At 36.5% G+C, this 20,927-nt stretch overlaps 1 protein-coding gene, 1 non-coding gene and 1 pseudogene across 2 annotated transcripts; 2 read left to right on the top strand and 1 right to left on the bottom strand.

The window, feature by feature from the left end:
- Positions 1–309: 309 nt before the first annotated feature.
- LOC111796264 lies at positions 310–429 on the bottom strand (annotated as a pseudogene).
- Positions 430–4,713: 4,284 nt separating this feature from the next.
- LOC111795877 lies at positions 4,714–20,828 on the top strand. The gene is made up of 24 exons (XM_023678504.1): positions 4,714–5,125; positions 5,796–5,905; positions 6,652–6,817; positions 6,930–7,030; positions 7,120–7,192; positions 7,278–7,413; positions 8,285–8,445; positions 9,145–9,269; positions 9,343–9,442; positions 10,470–10,566; positions 12,291–12,342; positions 12,598–12,699; positions 12,787–12,933; positions 13,046–13,208; positions 13,314–13,541; positions 13,637–13,791; positions 16,201–16,329; positions 16,783–16,900; positions 17,058–17,253; positions 17,433–17,544; positions 17,647–17,801; positions 18,131–19,589; positions 19,727–19,921; positions 20,079–20,828. The coding sequence occupies exons 1-24, from the start codon at positions 4,993–4,995 to the stop codon at positions 20,547–20,549; spliced, it is 4,884 nt and encodes a 1,627-aa protein (XP_023534272.1). The 5' UTR covers positions 4,714–4,992; the 3' UTR covers positions 20,550–20,828.
- On the top strand, positions 11,578–11,679 carry LOC111796275. The gene has a single exon (XR_002815320.1). It is a non-coding gene; the product is annotated as a U6 spliceosomal RNA (small nuclear RNA).
- Positions 20,829–20,927: the final 99 nt, after the last annotated feature.

Raw genomic sequence — 20,927 nt, 5'->3', positions numbered from 1 at the left:
ACGATGTTAGTTTAGAACTTGTTAGTGGTGCTGCTTTGAGAAACTCCAAAAATGCATTTGAATTCGATTATTGCATTTGACGCATGTGGGCGATATGATTCAGGCGACGGTGCATGCACGCACGTGCTCGAAACGGCCGATAGGCCCGTGCAAACACGTCGGGAAAAGAAAATGCAATGGGTGTGAGCTTATAAGTGGGGGCGGTTGCCATTTGTAAAGGAAGGAAGAAAATAACGAGANTTCAATAACAATGTAATGCCAGAAAAAAAAAAAAAAAAAAAAAAAAAAAAAAAAAAATAGAAATAAAAAGGGGTGGAACACCTGTACTTCTAAAAGTGGTCACTCAAATTAGTACTACTCTCGTCCAAGCACACTTGACTGCAGAGTTCTGATAGGATACGGTGCATTAGTGCTGGTATGATCCCACCCAACATAGAATGAACATAAATTGCATTTGATGGTTGCAATAAGTTTGCCAAGTGAGATACTAGGAACAATGGAAGACGTAAAGCATTGGAACAATTATGTAACTCAAGGAGTAATAACAATCCACAACATCAACTCAAAGGTTTTAGTGATTGTTTCAGGCTTAAATTATGATAATGGTGTTCGATGCTCAAAGGGAGGTTAACGACGCAGAAAATTGATTCATGAGTTATTTTACGGCTCATCTTGCACAAAAACATTTGGATTGGGCATTGTGGAATTGGCAAGGTAGCTATTATTATAGAGAAGGTCAAGCAGAGCTCGCAAAAGCTTTCGGAGTTCTCGACTTCAGTTGGACTCAAATTAAAAATTCAAACGTTGCCCAAAAGTTTCAGCTATTGCAGACCATGTTGCAAGGTACCTATATATATTAATAATTTTCAACATATGTTTGGATCTATAACGAGTAGACTGATATGATTTGCGAAAAAGAAATAACGCTAAATAACTAGTCTATTGTTTTATTTAACAACAATTTGGATAATTTTTTGAGAAGTTCTAAACTAACATCGTACCTAACTATCATCATGCACGTATACTACTGATATTATATCTTACTATTGTCTTAAACATACGCAGACAATTGTTTAAGATGGAAGTTCTGAAACAGTCCTCATATGAGTTAGGATGACAATGCATAACAGTGGCTTGGCCTTGCAAGGAAATTTTCATATACTCAGATGCTCAAAGTGTGCTTAAATTATACTTCCAATATGACACAAAATATTTTGTACGTTTGTTTATCTAAATTTAACATTTGCAATGTAGAAATCGGACCATCGAATTTTGAGATAGAGTAAACATTGAATCGTACTTGAATGGGCAAAAACACACAGTAAACACACAGGATGTGTTTTGTTTTTTGTTTTCCTTTTTGAGTTAAAAGAATGCGAGATGAGAAGATTGAAACATCAGAGTTTAGAATGACAAAATTGGTGTTTTTTCCTCATAGGTATGCTCAACAAATTGGCAAAATATACATAGAACTCGAGCGTATGTAAATGCGGCATGTCAGCTTTATTAATGATATCATATCATATGCAGTAAGTTAATAAATTAAATTAAAGAGTGAGGAAACTCATGGCGTAATGAAATATCGTAATAGGTCTTTAAGGAAACTTTTGTATCGTTAATGAAATAAATAAGACCAAGTAAAATATATAGTAATATAAATACTCGAGCTTACTTTATGTGTACATTTGATTGGACATGCTTAAACCATTGACTTTGTAGATCTTCTTGGGTTTGAGAATCATCTGGACACATGGACTTCTTAGTCACAATTTGAAGTGAATGTTAAGCCCTTTGCAAGCATAGTATTTGTCCATCATTTGCATCATGTTGGTCAATCCCAAATTTACTAACAAATAGAGGCACTGCATTTTGTCCTCTCACTAGAAATCCAGCTCGGTCTTCAAATCATTGGTTAACGTTTGCACAAAATGTATTTAATGACTTTAATGTCCACGACTCGCCCATGTTGTTTGTGAAGGAGTACAAGTGAGCCTCAAATACAAGTTTGTTGTCCAAGTTAAATCCTAAAGATTTGTTTTTCAAGAAGCTGAGATCAATGTCGTAGCTTAGCCCAGAAAGCACCATTACTTCATTTGGGTTGATTTGATGAATAAGCTTGCTCCTTACGAAATGTACTGAAACCACTTGTCAACATTCTAGTTTGGTCCTCGCAGTTCGTTTCTCAAGCTCATTGCTATCACCTTTTACATATTTATTATCAGGGAATCGTTCAAAACGTAATCTTCAAAGTTCTTTGATCCAAGTTTCTATTACTGGTGCATGCTAATGACTGCATGGACAAAAAGAAAAAGAAATAAAAAAAGAATACTTGAAATTTATGTTTTAGGCTTTGAGCTGTCAAGCCAATTCCTTGTAGCCACTCTTGAGCATCAAAATAAAAAATTATTGCCATCGTCATCGTTATAGCACCGGCGTGGTTGGCTTATGTGGTTATCTGAAATCACCATGACTCCATGTGTCGCAAGTGAATCAACCACAACTCCATAAGTTTCAACCAGAGTCATGTTCAACATAGAAGGATTATTTTGTGTTATGCCTACCATGACATTTTTCATATCAAAATTCTCGAGAGATTGTTGAACGGTCAAATTGGCATGGCATGTGAACATGTGGATTGAGTATGTCAAGCGTACACAATTGAACTACAACTTTGCTACCATGATAGTGATATTGTCAAGCGGCTGGAGGTGAAGACCCTCCGCCAACTTGGCCTACATGTGAGATGGCCAGTTTACGCACACCAACTTCACACGTTGGCTCGTTGCTGCATCGACGATCCATCTTCCACTGGTTGAAAGAGGCAACGAGTAGGCTTTAACAGTTAATCAGACAAAAACACAATAATTGCTTTCCTCTCATTTTAGCTATGCTTTGAAACTCAATAATTTCAAGTTCGCTGATTAAAACATACAATTCTTCGATATTTATAGTCACCTATCAGACTATGTTCAGACTATGTAAAAAGAAAGGTAGAGCTGGATAACTATATTTTGCTTTAAATTCTAAATTTAGGATGAAAATGGGATAAGTAAAGTTTAATCCTTACACCAAACTTTTGGAAAGCATCCTGAACCAAAGTAGGTTTCTTGTGTATTTGGTCCAAAAGGACCGATGACTTAGAATGCTAGATAATACTCTAATTATGTCCAAAATGACCCATGACCTCCCATCACATGGTGCTTTCAGATACCCAAATTTTCCTCTTCTAGAGAGATGCCCTGCACCATGTTATGGGTACCCAAAGATTTACAGGATGCCATGTTCATGTATGCATCAATCACGTGACCTTTTATGATCTATCATGGGAGTAGTCTAGGGCCACGATGAAACAAGAAGAGATTAAGTTACTTTGGCCAAGAATCAAGAACCTCTTAAGACTTCCCACGGTACAACATACTCTCATGACTTAGACTACGCTGCTTGAAACGCATAAAGCCTTGAGCGTAGGTATTCAGACTATGCTGCTTGGAACGAAGGAAGCCTTGGGCATAGGTATTTAGGTTGTATCACAGGGCAAACCCTAAGATGCAGGATTAAACTACATCGCTTGGAACGTAAGAAGCCTTGGATGTAGGTTTTCAGACTATGCTGCTTGGAACGCATGAAGCCTTGTCCATAGGTTTTCAGACCGTATCAAAGGGCAAACCCTAAGATGCAGGTTCAAACTACGTCACTTGGAACGCATGAAGCCTTGAACACAAGTTGTCAGATTCATGTCTAGTACCGTAAATTCTAGGGGGAGTGTCTTGGGGAAAGAGCCAAGAATAGAACAAAACCTAGAAAGTACCAAGAATAAGACAAACATCAAGGACTAGGACATGAATCAAGATCCAAGTTCTAAGAACAATAACCAAGAACAAAGAAACAAGAACTATAGTACCAAGACCCTTAAAGGATAACCAGGGTTTTAGAATCCAAGGACCAAGTTCGTTCCTCATGATAGATCAGGATAAGNAAAAAAAAAAAAAAAAAAAAAAAAAAAAAAAAAAAAAGTGTGGTACCTTAGCATATTAAGGACACGATTAATAGCCTACAAGTATTGAGTCTTTGTACTCATTCCTAAGGAGTTGGTCAAGTCGGGAGCGGACTCTGGAGCAGGTGCCATAGACAAGCCTCACCCGTCGTACTCAACTCTTTTATTTTAAAATATTTTGTGTTCGTTCCTTATTTTGTGTTTTAAATGGTATGTTGTGTTTTAAATACTTATATATAAACTTTATTTTTATATAATATAAATATAATATTTGTTATGTTTTAAATTTAGCTTATTTTATTTTGCAAAAATTTTACCCGTTTTTTTAGAGTCATCGAGTCAGTCCAGTTTGTACAAACTATGTCACGATTGGACAAAGATGGAATTGAAATAATATAATTGTTGATTGTATCTTGCTTTCATGTTATTATTTTTATAAATGTGAATTTTAATCTAAAATTTGTAGAAGAATATTTTTTTAAATCCTATTGTCTTTTAAACATTAAATTAGACAACAAAAAAAAAAAAATACAATTACACTATTTATTAAATAATAAAATAAATTTATCAACGTAGGAAATGATAATAAAGAAAATTAAAATATGTTATTATATTGGAAATTAAAGTAAAAATACATTGGAGACTGACGGTGGGCTATGACCTGTCACCTCCCGGTTGGGTGGAAATGACAAAGCTACATAGACGGGTTCGAACCCATTAGAGACCAGTTCTGTTTCTTCGTTCCCCTCGAACTACACCTCCAGAGGAAGAAGATACAGAGATGGAGTAGAGTAAACCGAACCAGATCCTTCGCTAATTCAGCAGGCTCCATTCGAATCATTCCTCCATTGAAGATCTAGCTTCGTCGCTCCGTTATTCTTCCTCATCCAGTTTGATTTACAACTTTTCTCAGCTGGGGTTTCAATTCTTAAATTCAAGTTCTACTCCGTCTTTAGTTATATGACGAGAAATCTGTGAAGCTGAACTCTCGGTAGAAAATGGAGTGGAACACGATTCACCATCTGGATCTACGGCATGTAGGGCGAGGTCTGAAACCATTACAACCTCATGCTGCTGCATTTCATCCCCATCAAGCACTCGTTGCCGTCGCCATCGGGACCTACATCGTTGGTCAGTAGTCATTTCCTTTGTGATCTATTTCATTACTGTATATCTTTTACAGTTCTGCTTCTCTCTGCCAATTTGAGCGGTTTAATTCTGATTTTACGACAATTAGGTAAACATTCTAATGACAAGGTCACTCTGTAAACGTTATTGGCTACTAACTTATGAAAAGTGGTGATTATTCTCTTTCTAATGTGGAAATATTTGATGGTGAAAGTTAAGAGTAGAAGGAGAGAACTGTGTACTTTTTCTCGTGGACTATTTTTCTGGGATTGGGAACATACTGTGATCTTTAAGTCCTGATACCGTGCTCGTAGCCATGTTAGGGATTCGAGTGATCAGACCACTACTAGGGTTTATTGTGATTTTAGACTCGTAGTTGGTACTTAGATTTTCCGAGCTGGAATTGGCAGAAAAATCTTTTTTACCTATGGACCAGGCTTCTGCTCGACCTCTTTTTTGTGCCTGCCTCACTCGAGGGAAAATTAGTTTTTGACACGGTTACTGAATAATGGGAAAACATCATTATTGGTGGCTGTAATGTTATAAACTTAGCATCTGGCAACCTCATTAATCAGTTTTTGAGATGTATGCTTATTGTTACATATTTCTATTTGGCTATGCCCGCTGTTACATGTTTTAATGATGTTTTTCCACGTTACTTTTTTGTCCACAGAATGTGATGCATTAACTGGTTGCAAGATCTCTTCCATTGACATTGGTGCTCGAGTTGTTCGCATGTCTTATAGCCCCAAAAGTGGGCATGCTGTGATTGCAATGCTTCAGGTGATCCACTGTATATGGGATTTTTCAACATTCTTGAGTATTTTTAATATTTTTTTTTCTCTATTATTGTTTTTTTTTTTTTACAAGGAATCAAATTTTATTAAGCAAAATGAAAGAATAAAAGCAGCGGGATTTTTGTAGAGGTGGAGGTATTGTTTGCGGAGGTTTGAGAAGTTATTAGGTTTAATGCCTCACTATGGTTGTTGGTTGAGCAGCATTTTATTTTTTTAAAAAACTATGAGCTAGGATTTATTATGTTGGATTGAAGTCCTTTTTGTTAGTTAGGTAATAGACTCCCTTTTTATTGGAGTTGTGGATGAAAGGAGGCTTAGCTTTTCTTTTGGGGGAATTTTGTTGGAATAATAGGGAAAGTTGCAAGGGTAGATAGAATCATGGATGATCAGATGGTTGGAGTTTGCTCCTTAGAACGTCATTCCAGGTTACTAGATTTCCAAAGTTCTATAACAACTCTCCGTCAATCTCTCAATTAGCAGGGCAATGGAGTTTTATTTTTTATTTTTTATTTTTTATTTATTATTATTATTATTATTATTATTTTTTTTTTTTTGCAGTTATTTAGGTTTTATGTGGTGTGTGGTTGGGGTGGTTAGTGTGTAATCCTGATTCAGTAGGTATCGTGACTGGTGGAACAGGATCTAGTAGAAATACTGTAAAGAAGTAAAAATGCTAGCTATGTGGGAATTTTTTTACCCTAGTTCATGTATATTTTACCTTCCCTTTTGTAGGATTGCACAATTAGATCCTGTGACTTTGACTCAGAGCAAACTTGTGTCTTGCATTCCCCTGAAAAGAAGATGGAACAGATTTCCTCTGATACAGAAGTGCATCTTGCACTGACACCACTACAGCCTGTTGTGTTCTTTGGGTTCCACAAAAGGATGAGTGTGACAGGTCAGCTACCATCATTTAATGGATTTCCATCTTCTTTGTTATTGTGCATTTTTTGCTGTCTAAGATGCATAATTGCCTGTGTAACTGTTGAATATTTGTTGCTACATGACAGTTGTTGGTACAGTCGAAGGGGGTAGGACACCAACAAAAATTAAGACAGATTTGAAGAAACCTATTGTCAATCTTGCATGCCATCCTCGCCTACCTCTATTGGTAATAGTTTTTTACCCTTCGCTAACTTTCAAACATCTTCTTCTTTTCTGTTTATTGATACTAAGGGTCTGTCCTTCCTTCTCATGCAGTATGTGGCTTATGCTGATGGTTTGATTCGGGCATATAACATTCATACTTATGCTGTTCATTATACTCTGCAACGTGAGATGAGAATAGATTCTTTCTTTTTTCTTTGTTAAGATGCTTCATATTGCACATATGAAAGTAATAAGTTTTTTTTATTCAGTTGACAACACTATAAAACTCATTGGTGCTGGAGCATTTGCATTTCATCCAACTCTGGAGTGGATTTTTGTTGGTGATCGAAGGGGTACACTTTTGGCATGGGATGTTTCAACTGAGAGACCTAGTATGATTGGAATGTGAGTCATTATGGTTACGTATTCTGTTGCGTGTTTTACTTGCCATCACATTGATTCTTTAACCTTTTTCCATCATCTGGTTGCATAAAAAAGAAGTAGCTTATTTCTCCCTTGTCATTATTGCTAGCTACTTATTTATATAATTAAATTGATGCTCAAGAAACTAAACTGCATCATTGTTGGATCTAATTCATCTGCGGAGTGTTTCTACCATTAAGCATAACTCTGGGGGTATTAACGAGACTGCTCATCTCTGCTTCTTGTAACCTTAAGAACTTTTTGATTAGTTATCTATCCTACTTGATGTTTTGAGGAGAAGATAGGTACTAAACATGTTGTTAAGATACAAACTCCCAAGTAGTATGTATATGTGTAGTCTTGGATATGTATCAATGCAATTCTACTCAATATTTTGAGGAGAAGCTACTTTTAGTCTTCCAGGTTGCATAAATGAAGTTATTACTTTACCTTAAGAACTTTTTGATTAGTTATCTATCCTACTTGATGTTTTGATGAGAAGATAGGTACAAAACATGTTGTTAAGATACAATCTCCCAAGTAGTGTATATGTGTAGTCTTGGATTATATGTCAATGCAATTCTACTCAATATTTTGAGGAGAAGCTACTTTTAGTCTTCCAGGTTGAATAAATGAAGTTATTACTTTACCTAGCTTTCTATGTAGTCTCAACTAGCCTCAGACTACAGTCTTTTGAACGTTCTTATCATTGCTTGAAATGCTGGACCCATTGGGATTTTTTTTAGTATCATGAATAGTAGATCTCATTATTGCATTAATCACTTTAAATAGCTCACCCCCTTTTAAAAGTTGAAAAATATCATAAAAGTCTTCTTTTCCATTGGAATTTCAGTACGCAAGCAGGTTCCCAGCCGATTACATCAGTTGCTTGGCTACCAATGTTGCGGTTACTTGTTACTCTCTCCAGTGATGGAAACCTCCAAGTATGGAAAACACGAGTCATTTTGAATCCAAATAGACCGCCCACGCAAGCAAATTTTTTTGAACCTGCAGGTGGGATGTTATTTAAATAACTTTACTGCAAATCTATAATTAGGATATAAGTTGTTGGTGTTGAATATTGGGTTCTTTATTGGAGTTGTATTTCCTCTTGAAAGTCATTACCACCATGAGTTAGTCTTTTAATGTAATCTTGATTTTTCATGTTGAAAAGAAGTTGGCCTCTGTTCTTTTTTTACCTTTTCCTTTTATTATTCCTCTGAAGAATTGACTAAACGTTTGAAGCTTTTTCGTTTGAATATTATCATATCTTCCATTTGTTGTTTCTTTACATAATTTCTTCCCTTGGGGAAGTTATATGGCTTATGGTTTGTTCATTTTGCCTTTAGGCAGCAATATTGATTGTTTTGAATGCGACAATCATTTATTGGTTCATTATCTTCTTCTTCTGCTTCTTTCATTGTGCTTTTTGTCCTAAGGTGTCTGTGAACTGTCATTATTTAAATTAGAAACCAACTTTTTTTGACTGATTGATGAAAATAAAAAAAATTGGTCAAGGATACAAACTCCTATTGGGAGAGAAGAAAGCAGAAAATGAGCCTAACAAGTCTTATAAAAGTAATGTCTTATCAAAAAAGAAAAATGAGACTAACAAGGGAATATGAATGCAACCCAATCAAGACGATGATTATTTCATTTATGTTTTTGTTTACTAATTGTTTTTATTCTCTTATATTTCTTTATGCTTTGCAGTGATTGAATCAATCGATATACCGCGAATCCTTTCTCAGCAGGGTGGAGACACAGTTTATCCTCTACCTAGGATCAAAGCACTAGAAGTTCACCCTAAACTCAATTTAGCAGCATTGCTGTTTGCAGTTAAGTGAGCCTGTGCTATATCATCTAGTTTGTTCGTTAATTTTCAGAAAGATTCACATGTTTGGTTGACAGAACATGTCAGGTGCTGATACTGTGAAAAACAGGGCTGCATACACAAGGGAAGGGCGAAAACAACTATTTGCAGTTCTGCAAAGTGCAAGAGGATCTTCTGGTAATCGCTATATTATTGGGCAGTCTTTTCATATTTATGCATCTATCATCTAGAAGAAAAAATGTATAAATCAAACTTACACACTGCTTAGTGATGGAAATAAGTTATAATTTATGCATTACATAATAATATGATATCTGGATGGGCAAGAGGAGGAGGGGTTTTGAAGTCAGGCATCGAGGGAGGAGCATGTTTAATTGAAAGTGAGTTTTGAGGTGCCAGTTTCGAAGGAGTTGGAGATAGAAAGCTAAGGTGAATTGGGCTAAGGAAGGGATTGCAATGCAACCTTTTTTCATGCAATAGTGAGAGGAGATGAGGTAAAAATTTCATCATGTCGTTGGAAAATGCTAATGGAGAGACCCTATTATGGGGACAAAGAGATTGAGGAAGCCTTCTCCTTTTTCTCAGTGATTCATCCTAAGCTTTTTCTTGAAGGTCTTGCCTGGTGTCCATTTCAGAAAGTCATGGGGAGATGGGGTACTTTATTTCCGTAGATGGGATAAGAATATTTACCATGGCCTTATTGCAGGATAGTTGGGATTTTATTAAGGACGATCTTTGCGAGGTCTTAGAGAGTTTTACAAGAGAGATATCCTGGAAAAATCCCTTGTTGGGACGTTTTTCTGTCTTATACCCAAGAAGGCTAAGCGTGAGTTGGGTGAAGGACTTTAGACCTATCAGTTTCTACGTATATGTTTGGTGCTATCAGTTTCTACATATAAGTTTGGTGCTATCAGTTTCTACATATAAGTTTGGTGCTGTTAGAATAAGAGAAGTTCTCCCTAAGACGATCCACAAGTTTCAAGGGGCTTTTATAACTTAATGGAGTGATAAGCTTGCATTTTTTAATTGATGTAAAATTCCTTTTAATCATGCCCACACAATTTGACGAGGCCACATGCCCACACAAACCTAACTTAACGGAGTCATAAAAGCTTTCTTCTTTCTTTGCAAGTGTGGCATCTTCTCATATGTTATGTCCAATCTGTTGTTGTGCTAAATGGACTAACAGTAGAATTGCTTACAGCATCTGTTTTGAAAGAAAAGCTTTCATCCTTGGGTGCATCTGGAATATTGGCCGACCATCAACTCCAAGCGCAGCTGCAAGAACATACTCTGAAAGGGTGAGCTTCTGCAATTTGTACTTGTTGATAGATGAATACTTCCAATTGCAAGAAAAAATGGGAAAAGGCTATGATACTCTTTGCCTTTTCATTTTTTAGGGTCTTTGATCTTAATCTTTGATGAAGCTGAAAGTAAACTGTTGAATTTGATTTTGAGAAATTTGTTAGGTTTAGAATTAAAAAACATGGTTCTTATTAATGAAAAAGGAAAGTAGTGACGCAGCGTTAGGCTTCGTTTGGTTAAATGCTGGTATGACTCATTTCCTCAGTGGTTACTTTCAAAATAATAAATACCCACTCTCTCATTTTCCTTTTCTTAAAAAAAAAAAAAAAATAAAGAAATTAGGGTGATGCTATATCGTTACTGTAAAAGAAGTCTCAAATAGATGTCGAGTTCTTCATTCACTAATGTTTGCATGTCTTTTTTAGACTGTATACTAACTTTATCGATGAAAAGTAAGAAAAATGTTCAGGGAGGGTGGAAAAAGTAAATCAAACAACCGAGTCAAGTAAAAGTCTCCAAATATTACAAGAGCAAAAAATAAAAAAGAGAGACATTGAAGAACAAAACACCTAAGAAGATCTTGACACACCAATGGCCAAAGCAACAAAAACCACTGCCAATCAAGCTGCAAAAGCTTCATCAATCTATTGCCAAGAAGAAAAGAACATCCAGATGTTTGTTGAACTTGGAAATACAATGATTCATAAACTGCTTCAGTTTTTGAAGCTTTTTGATGGCTAATCCAATGAAATGTCGCAAGTCACAATTTGAGGATTAATCTAAAATACAATGATTCTACCCCACCAAATTAATTCATGGAATCCTCTTTTTCAGATGCTTTGATGAAAGAATTAATTTTATGGCTATCAGTTAAGAGACACTTTGAAGGAAATGAAAGGTCATTACCATTTTTAAAATCTTCACTAATTTTTTCTTCATACGATGTCTCGGATAGCCTTTTGGCTTCCAATTCTTGATTCAATCAACCAATCTCCTCCTCATCTATAGTCCCTTTTGGGACATCCGAAAAAAGCTCAAACGATACATAGTAGAGTAGCATGGCCCCTATGCAAAGATGACATCCAAATCAAGAAATGGTCTAAATCTCCTCCTCATCTTTACTATTAACATTGATATTAGAGTTGTCATCAGATTGTTTCATCTTCCAAGGTTGCAGCTATTTACTTCTTTTCTTGTTGACTAAATCATTCCAAACGACAAACCATTGGATAGAGATTTTTAATGTTATTCTACTTATAATACTGTCTTAGTGGTGTGACTACGGTAGTAAATTCTTTTGTAATTATCCCTCTTTATGATCCTTAGAGATTGGAAGTTTTTTTTATAACTAGATCTTGTTAGGAGGGAGATCTCTCTTCCCCCCGGCCCCTTGGCTGTTCTTGCTGTTCTAGTGATGTAATTTGCAGGTATCTTATCAAAAGGAAAATAAAATAAAATAAATAAAACTTCAGATAGGGGGAAATGAAAAATACTAATGTTTGCATGTCTTAAAGTTAACACTAGTAATAATGCATTACTCTATAACACAAAGATACTGAGGTACAACCTATAAAATAGATTTTGTTCAAGTAAGGTCGGTTAGTGGTAATACTAATGACTTTCTTGGCTTTATCCAAATGTTTTTTTTCCCAATCAAAAGTTATTTTAAACTGAGGATTCCTGAGTAACTTCTGATTATTTTGTTCACCATTTTTGGCAGCCATAGTTCGCTTACTATATCAGACATTGCTCGGAAGGCTTTCCTTTACAGTGTAGGCTACCTTTCTATTTGTGATTTTTACATTTTGTAGAGATCTATTTTCCATTTGCAACTTTAAGTTCTGAGTTATATGTAAAAGTTCGTTCTAATAAGTGTAAGGGTCTCTGATGACTTCCAGTCTTTGATCCAAAATCCTGGAATTTTGTCTGTCCTTTTCATAATATATACATGTAATTCAATTGAACTCCTCTGTCTGTTGTTTCCTTTATTTAAAGAACTCTTATGCCTTTTTTGTTCTCTTTTATAGCATTTTATGGAAGGCCATTCAAAAACTGCTCCTATATCTCGGTTACCTATCATCTCAATTTTAGACTCTAAACATCATTTGAAGGATGTTCCAGTTTGTCAGGTATCTTTTCCAGTGCAATGCTTGTATTGTAAGGAACATTTATATTGTGTTTTCTTGGATACCTGACATTACGGTATAAAATGACAGCCCTTTCATTTGGAGTTGAGTTTCTTCAGTAAAGAGAACCGAGTTCTTCACTATCCTGTTAGGGCTTTTTATGTAGATGGTCAAAACCTCATGGCATATAATCTATGCTCCGGATCAGATAGCATCTATAAGAAACTTTACACATCGGTAATATGCTGACTAATGTATTCTCAATCATTATGATATAGTGTTCATTTTATCCAAATCAAAAAGTTGCTTACTTGAGGCTTTTAAAGTAGAGAAATATTTTATCTTACAGATTCCAGGGAATGTTGAATTCCATCCGAAGTTCATTGCTCATAGTCCAAAGCAGCGTCTGTTTCTTGTAACTTATGAGTTCAGTGGGGCCACAAATGAAGTTGTTCTTTATTGGGAAAACTCTGATTCTTCAACAGCTAATAGTAAATGTACCACAGTCAAAGGTTCGTCTTTTTATGTTCAATTTGTTTCAGTGCATCATGGTAAAATTATGAGAAATACAGGTATGATCGACTACAGAATTGAATACTATATGTTTGTGTCAATAGGTCGAGATGCTGCTTTTATTGGTCCCAATGAGAATCAATTTGCTATTCTTGATGATGATAAGAATGGACTTGCTTTATATATACTATCCGGAAAGACTTCTCAAGAAAATGACAATGAAAAAGTTCTTGAAGGCAACTACGCGATAGATACTAATAACACCTCTATCAATAAACCTATCCCGTTTATGTTCGAGACTGAAGTGGATCGTATCTTCTCTACTCCAATAGGTAAATGAGTAGATATTATGTATTCAAGCCTTATTTTATCTATTACATTAGTGCCGTTAATGCATTGTGCTGATACTAATTCACTGCATTTGTAGAATCAACATTAATGCTTGCATCTCATGGGGACCAGATTCTCTTGGCAAAACTGGTCCAGGGACATCGGAATTCAACAGCTGATGGTAACTATATACCAACAAAGTTTGAAGGGAGAAAGTCAATTAAGCTGAGAGTAAATGAGATTGTACTTCAGGTAATCAGAACTGCTCAAGAGCAGTAAGAACATGCTGGTATGTGAGGAATCATCAAAGCGTTTTTCTTGGTGCTTTTTGTACAAGTATGAAAGGGGAAGCAAAGGAGAGTACACACACACACACTTGACCTCTCATTTAAGTTGGATATGGGAATGATTAAGAAAATGGGTTTTCCTAAAAAAAAAAAATATGACATTAGCGCAAGGCACCTAAAAGACTGGGACAATAGCATTTGAATCCATTTTATATATGAGAACCAAGAAAAATGTTCAAATAATTTGAAACCAATTTCATATGCTGAGGACAAACATTCTAAACAGTAAAAGAGCAACAAGATAGTATGTGCTATCCAGGTTGATGTAAATGAAATTACAAAGTTGATGGTAATGGAATTATTTAAAAACTCTGACTGGTGCTTACAGTAGTTAGAGTAGTTACAAAGATATTAAACTGGTCAGAGACACCAAGTAGAAGCAAGAAAAGAAATTTATCCCAGGGGTTATCTTAAAAAATTTCATTGCCATTGAAAATTCTTATCCATTCAAACTTGCCAAAATGTGCACTGCATACATTTTCCCTTGAAACTTTATTTTTTTCATTTGAAGCATTGATGGTTGATTGGAAAATTTGGGAGGGGAAAGAGTTAAATGAAAAAGGTTGAATATGGATTCTGATTCCTGGAAGTGAAAGAGTCGAATAAGAAGTGAATGGCTGATTCCTCAATGCTTTTATAGAGTAGCAGGAGTTGTGGCTTTGATAGGAACTGTGAATTTTTCTCTGGAATTTATTGTTGGTGCCTAAGCCTCGTGTGTCACGATAAAGAGACTGAGTTTACATTTTTAGTATGAAGATCTTTTATGGATTTTTACAGAAGGCTTAGACTTGAGAAAGCTGATTCCTTAGTGAGAGTAAATGTGGATTATATATGGTTATGCATAGCGACACTTGTAGACAAAATATAGCCATTCTACTTAATCATTGTAGGTTTGGGTTGTTTAGTTTAAGCTATGTGATTTATTGCATAACTGGAACCACATCAGGAACCCAAGTTTTCTTTTAGCCATGCTACCACAGCTATGGAGAGTAATACAAAATCAAAGTTGAACTTCAAGGAAACTGAAACTGTTCTCCAGAAATGGTCTTGAACACGAAGGGTTGTTGACCAAACTAACACACAAATGTGGCATTACATGTGGTTTGTTTGCCTAGGCAAGTGGATGATTGGCTTTTGGAAACGCTTGTGGTTGGAGTTTAAAAGGGAAGGTCTAGGTTAAGTGGAATTGCGTGGCTTCAACTTTTCTTTGGTTTATCTGGAAGGAGAGAATCAAAAGAACGTTATCCAGACATGAAACTCTACGCCTTGATAGACTTACATGGAGAATGAAGAAAAAGTTTTAATAGCTTAAAAAATTCTAATGCTTTAAACCATGTTATAAAAGGGGCTGGAAAAGGAGATAATGCTCTCTCTCACATTTATTAGCATAGGTGCATTATTTACATATATTATCTATTCACGTGAGATTTAAGCTGTAACAATTATATCTTATCACTGCCCCCCAAGTTGAAATAACTCAAATAACAAATAAATCAATGAGTTAAATTAACAAATAAATCACGGTGCCTTGTGATGCATATAATCTTCTTCTGAGCAATCAACTTTTAAAGACGAAGCAATTTGGTCCGTTGAAAAATCAAGGGCCTTCATTTCTAAGTCAGCCTTTTTGTAGCCCACAGAAATAGCCCCCTCCCGTTAGTTTTTGTAATAGATGCTATGTGAAAGAATGGTGCGAAGGTGAAAATTTTCCTTGGGTCTTTGGCCCATAGAAGTCTAAACACTTATGACTTGCTCCAAATAAAATGTGCTCACTGGGTGGTCCCTCCTTCTGTTTGCTTTATGTGCCGTCAAAATACTGAATCTATATATGACCATCTGTTCATCCATTGTTCTTTTAGTTTCGTAGTATGGCAATGGGTTTTAGGGGTATTTAATTTTTCCCTTTGCTTACCTAACATAATCGATGAATGGCTGATAGAGGCTCTGTTGGGTTGGAATATGAGAAACAGACATCTTTGGACTCTTTTTGTAGTAATACTCAGAACGGTGGTGTTTGAGGAACTGCAATTCTTTTGTAATTATAGCTTGTCCATGGTTCAATCCAATTGGAGAGCTCTTCTTCAGTGTTTTGTGGGAAAGCTTCTCTCTTCCCCCTTGCCCCTAGGATTTTCTTTGGCTTTGTGCATAATATACATCAAGTTCTTGTTTCTCACCCCCTCCCCCCATCCCAATGAAAAGCAATCAACTTTTAAAGACTTTCTTCTTCTGATGACCGATCATTTTCAGCATGGTCATGGAGAAAACTATCNTTTTTTTTTTTTTTTTTTTTTTTTTTTTTTTTTTTTTTTTGCAGGTTCACTGGCAAGAAACACTTAGAGGGCTTGTTGCTGGAATACTAACCACCCAGAGAGTGCTTATGATTTCAGCTGATCTTGATATATTGGCAAGCAGCTATGCAAAATTTGATAAGGGAATTCCTTCAATATCCTTGACATTAGTTGATAAAGCTGTTCTTTGTTTATCTCTCGCTCTTTTATTTATTTATTTATTTATTTCTTTTAAAAAACAAGAAACAACATTTTTCATGAAAGAAATGAAACGAGACTAAGTGCTCATTTGTTTTTACCTATTGTGATGCAACAGAGAGTCATACATCTAGCTGAGTTTTTTTTTTTGGGAATAATCAAACTGTTTTTGGCAAGCAATAGAACTTGAAACCAAGTTAAGAGTTAGGGGGAAAATAAAGTAGGACCATTCGTATTTACCTAAATTCTGTAACTTCTCGGAAATTTGTACCATTATAAATAATATTAATGAATATTGCAATATATTCTCAAAACATGAGTTAAGCCTTTTATAACACTTGGATCTTAGTCCATGAATTGTGAACCTTTCTGGTCAAAAGAAAATGGTTGAACACTTAACTAATGTGCACTATCGGTCCCTGCTGTGGATTGGACCTGCGCTTGTCTTTTCTACAGCAACAGCGATTAGTGTGCTTGGCTGGGATGGCAAAGTGAGTACCATTCTTTCGATCAGTATGCCTTATGCAGGTGCGTTTCACAATGTAGGTGTTGATTTTCTTTATTCTGACTGCATATTATTCTGCTCCTTACTATACTTTTAATGTTTTTGTCAACTATGTAATAGTCAGAAATATAGTACTTTCCTTGTATAAGTCTGACCAGCAAAGGTGTGACTTCTGTGCAGTTCTTGCTGGTGCTTTGAATGATCGGTTATTGCTTGCAAATCCAACAGACATAAACCCCAGACAGAAGAAGGGAGTGGAGATAAGGAGTTGTCTTGTTGGACTTCTTGAACCTCTTTTAATTGGTTTTGCTACAATGCAACAACGATTTGAGCAGAAGCTTGATCTTTCAGAAATATTATATCAAATTACATCAAGGTTTTCTTCTTCACATCTGCAGATATTTTTGGTTCTCCAGAATATGCAGTCTTCTTGATTTTAGAGCCTAAATAAGATCTTATATATAATACAATATGTTTTTCTAATGCATTTTATTACCTTATGTGTTGAATTCATCTGAAGTAATGAAATCTTACTTTTCTTGTTTCACCATGAAGATTTGACAGCTTGCGTATCACTCCAAGGTCGCTTGATATTTTAGCTGGTGGCCCTCCTGTCTGTGGAGATCTTGCTGTGTCCTTGTCCCAAGCTGGTCCACAGTTTACTCAGGTGAGTGATGGATGATTCTTTATTTTCTATCTTCCACTGTACTTTCCAAACCTATCTTTTTTTAATCGATAACTTTCTTCATCTGTTGCTCAATGAACTCAGGTGTTGCGGGGTATTTATGCTATTAAAGCCCTTCGTTTTTCTACTGCTTTATCCGTTTTAAAGGACGAATTCTTACGTTCTAGAGATTACCCAAGATGCCCTCCAACCTCTCATTTGTTCCATCGATTCCGCCAGTTGGGTTACGCATGTATCAAGTATGCAGATAAGATCATATTTCTCTTTTTGTTTTCTTTGTTGCGGGCAGAAGATGTTGATTCAGTACCTAAAAATTCATTGTTTCTTAGTACTGGGTCTGCATTAGCATTCTTCCCTTTGGATTTTGTTTTCTTTAATCTTATCTTCTTTGCTTATATTTATCCTATTGTTTGAATTCATTTTCTACCGAAAAGGCTTGGTCGCTTTTGGTCATATGCTGCTTTAAATGCTTCTTAAAAAAATCGAATGAATTGTGGTTCCCTCGTTATTGTATTGGAACTTGTGAAAATTCCCTTTTACTGCTATAGTAACCGAGTTAAGCTTGCAGGTTTGGGCAGTTCGATAGTGCCAAAGAAACTTTTGAAGTTATAGCAGACAATGAAAGCATACTCGATTTGTTTATCTGCCACCTTAACCCCAGTGCATTACGTCGTTTAGCTCAAAAATTGGAAGAGGATGGCACAGATTCTGAACTGAGGCGATATTGTGAACGAATTTTAAGAGTCCGCTCTACAGGATGGACACAAGGAATTTTTGCTAATTTTGCTGCTGAGAGCATGGTTCCCAAAGGTCCAGAATGGGGTGGTGGAAACTGGGAAATCAAAACTCCTACCAATTTGAAGGCTATACCTCAATGGGAACTGGCTGCAGAAGTGTTGCCATATATGAAAACTGACGATGGTTCTATACCTTCAATTGTTGCTGATCATATTGGTGTTCACCTTGGCTCAGTCAAAGGTAGAGGCAATATTGTTGAAGTAGTCAGTGAGGACAGCCTGGTCAAATCTTTTACACCTGCTGGTGGAAGTGTTGATAAGTCCTCTGGGCTCCAAACACCTTTAGCAAAATCCATTTCCAACAAATCCAAAGCATCTTCTGATGGTGAGCCAAAGGATAATTTGATGGGATTGGAAACTCTTATGAAACAATCTTCCAGTTCAACATCTGCAGATGAACAAGCTAAAGCAGAAGAAGAATTCAAGAAAACGATGTATGGTACGGCTAATGATGGGAGCAGTAGTGATGAAGAGAATGTTTCAAAAGCTCGAAAGCTACATATTAGAATACGAGATAAACCAGTTACATCTCCAACGGTTGATGTGAAAAAGATTAAAGAAGCTACAATGCAATTTAAACTTGGGGAAGGATTTGGTCCACCCTTTAGCAGAACCAAGTCTTTGACTGGTAACACCCAGGACCTTGTGCAAAATTTATCCCAACCTCCTGCTACAGCTGCTTTAACAGCTCCAATCGTTTCTGCTGCCCCATCTGATCCTTTTGGTACCAATTCATTGATGCCGCCACCAGTACCAGTGTTGCAGCCTCCAACCCAGGGCACCACGGGTGTAGGAGTTGCGGCCAGACCCATTCCAGAGGACTTTTTCCAAAATACAATTCCTTCTTTTCAGATTGCAGCTTCCCTTCCTCCTCCTGGTACTTACCTTTCACAGTTAGATCCTTCTTCCCGTGGAGTTGAGACCAACATGGTCTCTTCCAACCAGGTTAATGCACCTGGAGTTAATGTTGACCTTCCAGATGGTGGTGTTCCCCCTCAAGTCACCCAGCAACCAGCTGTGCCATTTGAATCAATCGGACTACCTGATGGTGGGGTACCACCACAGACCTTGGGTCAGGCTTCTGCCATACTGCCTTCAGTTCAGCCAGTTCAGCCAGCTCAGCCTTCACTTCCCTCACAGCCTCTTGATCTCAGTGTCCTAGGAGTTCCAAATTCTGTTGACTCTGGAAAGCCTCCTCCACCTCAAGCAACTTCAGTGCGACCTGGACAGGTTCACAAATCTACAATTGTTTATATGCTCCATTATGTGCATCGCCATCCTTCTTCTCTAGCTCTAACAGTAGCGTTCCATCTATTGTCATAGTTTCTTTCTTCTTAATCAATTTCAACCTTAATTTGCTAATGCAGGTTCCCCGTGGCGCTGCTGCTTCAGTATGCTTCAAGACTGGGCTAGCGCATCTAGAACAGAATCATCTTTCAGATGCTTTGTCGTGCTTTGATGAAGCTTTTCTTGCACTTGCCAAAGACCATTCTCGTGAAGCTGATATTAAAGCTCAAGCAACCATATGTGCACAGTACAAGATAGCTGTTACTCTTCTTCAGGTAACTGTTATCTTTATTCTGTCTATAAATGATTTCTGAGGTCCTTCAGTACCCTAATATGTTTTCTGGCGATTAAAATTTTGGTTAGTTGGAAATAAAAGCAAATGACTATTAATGTTATAGCATCCCAGACCATGATTAATTTCATTTTTTGCAGGAAATCGGACGATTACAAAAAGTTCAAGGTCCAAGTGCACTGAGTGCGAAAGACGAGATGGGCAGGCTATCACGCCATCTGGGTTCTTTGCCTCTTCTGGCAAAGCATCGAATAAATTGCATTCGAACTGCCATAAAACGTAATATGGAGGTTCAGAATTACTCTTATTCTAAACAGATGCTTGAACTTCTCTTCTCCAAAGCTCCTGCAAGTAAGCAAGCTGAATTGAGGAGCCTCATTGACATTTGTGTTCAAAGGGGTTTGATGAATAAGTCCATTGATCCAATGGAAGATCCCTCTATGTTCTGTGCTGCCACGCTCAGCCGACTGTCAACCATTGGTTATGATGTATGCGATCTTTGTGGAGCTAAATTCTCAGCTCTAACTTCTCCTGGATGCATTATCTGTGGCATGGGAAGCATAAAAAGATCAGATGCTCTTGCAGAACCTGTACCTTCTCCGTTTGGCTAAAATAAAAATAATTCGAGATGAACTTTCATGATTCAAAGCGGGTGCAACAGAATGCATTTGAAGAACTGTTGAGTTGTTGATGTTTTGTGTTATATAGTTTGTATGTGTTTTTTTTTTGTTTTGACCATCACTGTGTTAGTTTGTTACATATAAATTCTTTACATTTTCATTTTTTTTACTTTTTATGGTTAGTGATGGGTAGAGTTGGCTTTAGCTTTGTACAATTGTACTATTGTGATTAAAGGCTATATAGTGCTAATGATTTTTTCTTCCTCTTAATTCTCTATCATCCTTCATCTTTTGGCGCTGGGAATGATCATGAAGGAATACTATTTTCATTGGTGTGAGGCCTTTTGGGGAAGCCCAAAGCAAAGCTAT

The sequence above is a fragment of the Cucurbita pepo genome, chromosome LG05 (assembly GCF_002806865.2).
Source record: "Cucurbita pepo subsp. pepo cultivar mu-cu-16 chromosome LG05, ASM280686v2, whole genome shotgun sequence".
In the NCBI taxonomy this organism is placed as follows: domain Eukaryota; kingdom Viridiplantae; phylum Streptophyta; class Magnoliopsida; order Cucurbitales; family Cucurbitaceae; genus Cucurbita; species Cucurbita pepo.
This window is presented reverse-complemented; position numbering and strand designations above follow the sequence as displayed.